General features: G+C 55.6%; 1 protein-coding gene across 1 annotated transcript; it reads left to right on the forward strand.

Annotated features, from left to right (window-relative positions):
* Positions 1–2,454: 2,454 nt before the first annotated feature.
* On the forward strand, positions 2,455–6,102 carry ADM (adrenomedullin). The gene is made up of 4 exons (XM_037403304.1): positions 2,455–3,104; positions 3,703–3,813; positions 4,138–4,278; positions 4,805–6,102. The coding sequence occupies exons 1-4, from the start codon at positions 2,872–2,874 to the stop codon at positions 5,106–5,108; spliced, it is 789 nt and encodes a 262-aa protein (XP_037259201.1). The 5' UTR covers positions 2,455–2,871; the 3' UTR covers positions 5,109–6,102.
* Positions 6,103–6,306: the final 204 nt, after the last annotated feature.

Genomic DNA, 6,306 nt, shown 5'->3' on the forward strand with positions numbered 1-6,306 from the left:
TCTTATCTCAACCCTCGAGTTTTACATTCCTTTCCCATTCTCCTCCCCACCCCTCCGGGTGTGTGTGTGGGGGGACTGAGCAAGTGTGTGTGGTGCTTGGTTGCCGGCTGGGGTTAAACCACAACACTGAGTAAAAACCTGTATAAACAGCAACTAATCTTAATCTCCCTGCCAGAGCAGATACATACTGTAAAGTCTTTTGTACATATGGCAACACTGAGAGGTTGAAAGACATGCCCAAGATAATCAGTAAACAAGTACAAGCCCTGGATGTTCCTCCAGCCCGGCTTCCCCACAATGGGTATAAGGCAGCAAGCATCCTGAGGAGACCTTACACTTCAGAGGAGAGCCTGGTCTTGCTGAACTGCACAGCATTGCCTCAGAATATTAGTTTATGAATAATATTTCCATGGAACATTCTGTGTAACTTTTTTCAAAATGGAAATAACTCACTATTTATGAAATCAATTTTTAAAGTGGCTACTGTTACCTCATTGTGCAAATTCAGTGACTATTGCTCATTTCCAGACTGCATGAGAATGCAAGTGCTTAGGAAGAACAAAATGAGCATCTGAAGAAAGAACATTATGTTTTGTGCTAGCTTTGAAGCAGCTTTATACCTGCTGAAGCCCTTTCACAAATCACATCAGCAACAAACCCATAACTTGTGTGCCAAAGTTTGCCTCCTTGTGAATTTGAGGGAGCTAATTTTGTATCACAAAAATGGCAGTTGTAGGCAGTAAGGGAACTCACAAGTGAGTTGTGTCACTACTATTGTTACTATTCCTCAACCAACATATGCTTCTTTCTGCATTGTTTGCCTAAGAGTATACAAAATACACTTCCCGTTTAGCCAAGGATTTTAGTGAGGGGTTTTCCAGCGTTTGTGGAAGTGTGGGATTTTTTTACTGGAACAGGAGACTTAATTTGAATCAAAGCAACGCTCATCACACGAACTCCTGCGGATAGTTTTCTATTCGGAAGAGTTAGATTCAGTTTCAACTTCTGCTGATCAAGGAAACGCTTGAACTCGCTGAGCCTGGGCTGCCTCTTGAGGTCTCCGAAGTCCAGCCGTGGTGGTCTGATGCAGTTGTGCAGCTCTGGCCACGACACAGTCCCGTTGCAGCCCACCTACCTTCCCTCTTCTTCCTCCCCGAGTCCACACGCCAGCCCCTCGCCCCGCGCCTTTCTGCCTCCCCGCTCCGTGGGGAGGGCAGCGGGACGGCGGCTCCGCGGAGCCGGCGGGCGGAGGGGACGAGGGGGACCACGGGGCTGACCCGCTGGCTCCGGCGCCCCGGAGCCGCTCCGGTCCCGCCCCGCGCTCTGGCCGGGCAGGTGCGGCGGCGGAGCGGATCCGGGCTTGCCCCGGCGGCCAGCTCACGGCCGGGATCCGGGCTTGTCCCGGCGGCCAGCTCACGGCCGGGGAAACCGCCTCGCCCCACGGAGCCGCGGCGGGGCCGGGGCAGGAGGCTGCCCGGCCGGGGGGTGCGCTGGGGAGCGCGGCCCTCGCTGTCGGCGGGTGCCGGCGGAGGGGCGGCAGAGGCCGGGGTGGCGGCTCCCGGGCCAGCCTGCCGCCGTGCAGGTAGGTGCCGCAGACAGAAGACTCCAGATGCCTGGACGCTGCTGACGAGCGGGAGAGGGAGCACCTCAGACCGAGTCAGCCGTGCACTGGGAAGTTTCCGTCATCCCTTCGCACATGCCTTTCCAGGGTGTTGTTATATACCGCGGTTATCTAGAAAGGCAGAGTCACGAGTACGCTCACCTGATTTTTGAAACACTTTGCTTGGGGCAAGATGAGAGCAACATCTGGCACACTCCAGTTCATTCCTTCCTCACGAGTATCTCTCACTGGGAAGAGGACCCCCACGCCCCAGGGCGCCGGTCTCCTGGTGCATCTCCCTTGGTTCCGCTGAGTTTGCATTGCGAGAACTGAAACGGTCTGTCTGGTGCTGGCTTCCAGCACCCCCTGCGAAGCCGGACCTCTGTATTTCTGAAGCGTCACGGAGCAAAGATGTTAAGAGACTGTAACACAACCACCACCACAACAAAACCACCAAAAGAAACAAAGAAAAAAACCCAAAAGGTAGGCAGGCTGAGGTTTTGCTGCTGGCCAGCCGGGAGAATGCTGTTAGAGACCTTGATCCGGCACTGGTTTAGCTTCATAAGCGGGGAAGTCAGTGCACGAACGCATATAAAGGTTTGCGGACTGGGGGTAAAAGGACCACGGCAGGTCCTCCCTGGCGTCCTCAGCCCCAGGCACTGCAGGGAGCCTGTCTCTGCCCCAGCGTGACACCGCTTCTTTGTTCACAGGCACAGAAGGGCGCTCCAACCTTCACCTTCCAAACCCATTTGAACCGTGATTTATTGGAATCGATCAAGTAAATCAAATACATTTTATTAGATGAAAAATGCACCTAAGCTGAGTCATAAATATTAATGATGCCTGGTTTGTCACCTCCTTACTTATGTGAAGAAGGCTGGCATTCATTACAGTTAGTCATTATAATTCACGTTGTCCAAATATGGGGTTATTTTTGGAACTTTGGTATTTGATGGATTTGCATGGATTTTGAAATTGGTTGAGTTCTAGCTCCCACTCCCCTGCTTCCACCCACCTAAAGGTAAGATGCCTGTAATGAGAAATTATGCTACAGAGCGTGTAAACATAATTATACATCGGCAGTTATAAAGTCTGTCCCCCGTAAAACAGACTGAGAGGTTTAACAGATTTTGCAAGTTATGCCAAGACTCGGAATCCACACCTAAAAGCAGTCGTTATAATTAACAAAATACCAAGGGGGTTGTTTGAGATAATTTTCAATAATCCTCTTATTTTTACCCTAGTATGGGTTGCCCCCAATTCACGCTAGAATGATTAAGAAGTGCTTGGGATGTGGGGGTGGGGGTAAGTGTCAAAGAAAAATCGCCCGGCCACGCCAAGGTCCACCCACTTCCCCCGCGCCGCTCTATAAAGGCGGCGGTGGAGCGCAGCTCGGCGGTGGTTACTCCAGGCACACAAAGGAGTTCTCGCTCCTCAGGAAACCCTGCAACTTCGGATCGCTACTACAAGAACATTTGTCTCTGTGGATTATCCTTACTGTCAGGTAAGAACTACTTTTTTCCTGCCTCGGCGGCAACAACAACAACAAAAAAAAGAGATGCAGGGGAGGTGGAGAGGAAATGAAAATTTACTAAATCTGGACTGTTTTGAAGAGCTTGGAGTTATGCTGCAGAGTCTTGCACTGGCTTTTGGCATCAGCTGCAGTTTACAACATAAGATCCAGAACTAGCTGGTTTTGCGTATGAAGTGGGAAGATGAGCTATTAGGGGATCAACTTCCAGGCAGCAAAAACACTTGCTGGAGTTTGGAAACGATGCGTCTGATAGCCAGCTCTCCCTAATCTCATGGGTTTGCTAAATCCTAGTGCGAGCCGCTGGGGGTATTCTGGAAATCCTGCTGCTTTCCAGCCGCCTCTGCAAGTAAAGCTCTCGACAAACGTAAACTTTGGAGGCTCTGTTATTTACTCTGCGATAAGTTGCTGGGCAAATACTAGCTTCTGGTTCATATCGCACACAAAGTCCCCGGTAGCCTGGGGGCTCTCCGAGGGAAGGAGCTCTCTGCAATCACCAAAAATGAAGGACAGTCCTTAGTTGACTTTTATTAGCAACCCTGCTTACAGTTCTTCTCTTTCCCTCCACCAGGAGCCCAGCCAGAATGAAACTAGTTCACGTAGCCCTGCTCTACCTCGGCTCCGTGACCTTCTTCGGGGTGGATGCTGCACGGGTGGATGTAGCGACAGAGTTCAAAAGAAAGTGAGTACGGGAGCGCCCTCCTGCCAGCGCCCCCCCCCCCCCGCGGCCCCCCCCCCCCCCCCCCCGGGCTCCGGCCGTGATCGGAGGGACTGGACCTCCTGCGGGAATTGCACAGCTCCTTAAAGGCCTCATGTCCCCCCGCGCCCCCCCACCCCCCAAAAAAAAAACCCCAAACACCCCAAAACCCAAAAAAACCAAACAACAAACCACCACCAAAAAATCTCGGCGCTGGCAAAGATTATCGCCCCTCCAATGTATTTGGTTTGGCTCCCGCCCCGCAGGCTTGCGCTAACAGGCTGTCCTCTTCCCTTATGCTTCTTTCAGATGGACGAAATGGGCATTGAGCCGAGCCAAGCGGGACGTGAAGCCTTCGGGCGCGCTCCGAGGGCTGGGGGCAGCCGCCAACGTGCAGCTGCTTATACGGACCCAGGACGTGAAGGAGGATCCCCGAGTCTCGCATCCCAGGTAATTTTCCGCCCCTTCTGGGCTCGGGTACTTGCTCGAGGCAGTGGAAACTTTTCAGGGTCCCCACGTTTCCGGGTGTTTAGGCTTATTCTCGCAATAGATCTCCCGAGCCCCGGGACAGGTCCTGCCCGGGCTGCACATCGCGCTGAAAGCAGCCTCCCGTCTCCCTTTCCCCGCGCTCTTCAGCAGGCGGGAGATAGCAGCGCCTGTACTGTTAAAAGTCAAATATAAATAGTAACTTGAGCTCTGGATCCATAGATAAAGTAACAGCCGTGAAACGGCGGGGCCTCTCCTCCCACCGGCAGCAAACTCTGCTCTGCGAGCGTATCCGTCCCTCTCCCGCCGCTCGGCGGAGGGCAGAGCCGGGGGGTGCTGGGGGTGGCGGTGCTGGGGGTTTTGCATCGTAGGGACGGGCCCGCCTCCAGCCCGTGGGCTGCCTGCCCTCCCCGCCCCAGACCCACCGGGTCCCCTCCTCCGGGTCCCCCCTGCGCTGTTCTCATGCCCGCTCTCTCTTCCTGCCTCGCAGCAGCCGGGAGGATGCTCACATCCGCGTCAAGCGCTACCGCCAGAGCATTAACAGCTTCCCCCACTTCCAAGCCATCCGCACGGGGTGCCGGTTCGGGACGTGCACGGTGCAGAAGCTGGCCCACGACATCTTCCAGCTGACGGACAAGGATAAGGACGACGCCGCCCCCGCCAGCAAAATCAGCCCCCAGGGCTACGGCCGCAGGCGGCGCTCCCTGCCCGAGCCCCGCAGCCCGGCGCGCTTCCCCTGGGCCGGCCGGCGCTCCCGGACGCGGCGGCCCTTCGCCCCCGTGCTCGGGGTCTGAGCGCCGCGCTTCCCGGCCGAGGCCGCCTCGGACGGATGGACTGTGACACGGACGCTCCGGAGGGCCGCCGCCGCCGCTCGGGAGCCGCCGCCAGAGTTCGCGGAGAGCGCCGGTCCGGGCGGGACCCCGGCGCGCCCTCCCGCGCAGGGGGCGGCGGAGCGGGGCGAGGGGCAGCCGGCGCGGACAGGCGGCGCGGGGAAGCTGTGAAGGCCGCGTCCCGCCGGGGACGCGCAGGGCTGCCCCACCACCCCCGCCCGCACGACCGGGCGCTCACGGACGCTTTACCCTCCCCGGCCGAGGCACGGCCGGCGCCCGGGACTGGAAGGCGCCCGGCCCGCGGCCTCCGGAGGCGCTGCTGCCGCGCCGGCCGCCATGTCGCCCCCTGCCCCGCCGCTGCACCCGGAGGGGCCGGGCCTTCCCCGCCGGCCGGCGGCGCTCCGAGCTGCCCGGGCCCCGCTACCCCGAGCGGGGTGGCTCAGGGGCGCCCCGCGGCCCCGGCCTCGCCCCCCGCCCCGAGCGCGCCTAGGGGCGCGTCCCGCCCCCGGCCAGGCCGGCCACATCTGCTCTACCCTCTGCGTTATCTGCACCCGGCAGGGAATCGGACACTCACCAGTCCCTGCGGGGACTGCGACATACTTGAACGTCACAGAGAGGAAAAGTGCAATTGTACGTGGTTTTTGTTAATTATAAGTGCGGTGTGTGTGGATCATGAGATACGTATCGGTATTTAAGATTGTTCTGTGTCATGTCCTGTTTGTATCTTTTTTTGGAAAATATATTTTATTTTTATACGTTTTACATATATATATTGCATAAGGGCATTTTAAATCATTGTATCCCTCTATTTTTCATATCGTGAATGTCAAACGTTAAACTTTTTTTTTTCCCATACCTTTTTTTTATCTTGCATTCCAGACTGGTGAAAGATGTAGAGAATGTATCAGCTGTTCTCCATGGGTAATATGTGAAATAAAATAAACACTATTACATAAAACAGGTCTGTTATGTTCTTTTTAGTGGGGGCAGGTGGTAAAGATGAAGGATTTCTTACTGTGGTCAGCCCTACCCTTATATCCTAGCACAGCAGTTCTGTGACAGCCTGAAACTCTTCAGTTACAGCCTTTGTTAGCAGCCACCTTATCTCGTCAAATCAAGTAAACTCGATGGCAAGCACGTATCTTAAAATCCCAGGGCAGAT

This window comes from Falco rusticolus, chromosome 10 (genome assembly GCF_015220075.1).
Source record: "Falco rusticolus isolate bFalRus1 chromosome 10, bFalRus1.pri, whole genome shotgun sequence".
Classification (NCBI taxonomy): Eukaryota; Metazoa; Chordata; class Aves; order Falconiformes; family Falconidae; genus Falco; species Falco rusticolus.

Coding starts and splice junctions, on each gene's coding strand:
- ADM (XM_037403304.1), top strand. CDS start 2,872: ATGATTAAGAAGTGCTTGGGATGTGGGGGTGGGGGTAAGTGTCAAAGA. Junction 3,105..3,702: donor TGGATTATCCTTACTGTCAG/GTAAGAACTACT, acceptor TCCCTCCACCAG/GAGCCCAGCCAGAATGAAAC. Junction 3,814..4,137: donor GCGACAGAGTTCAAAAGAAA/GTGAGTACGGGA, acceptor TGCTTCTTTCAG/ATGGACGAAATGGGCATTGA.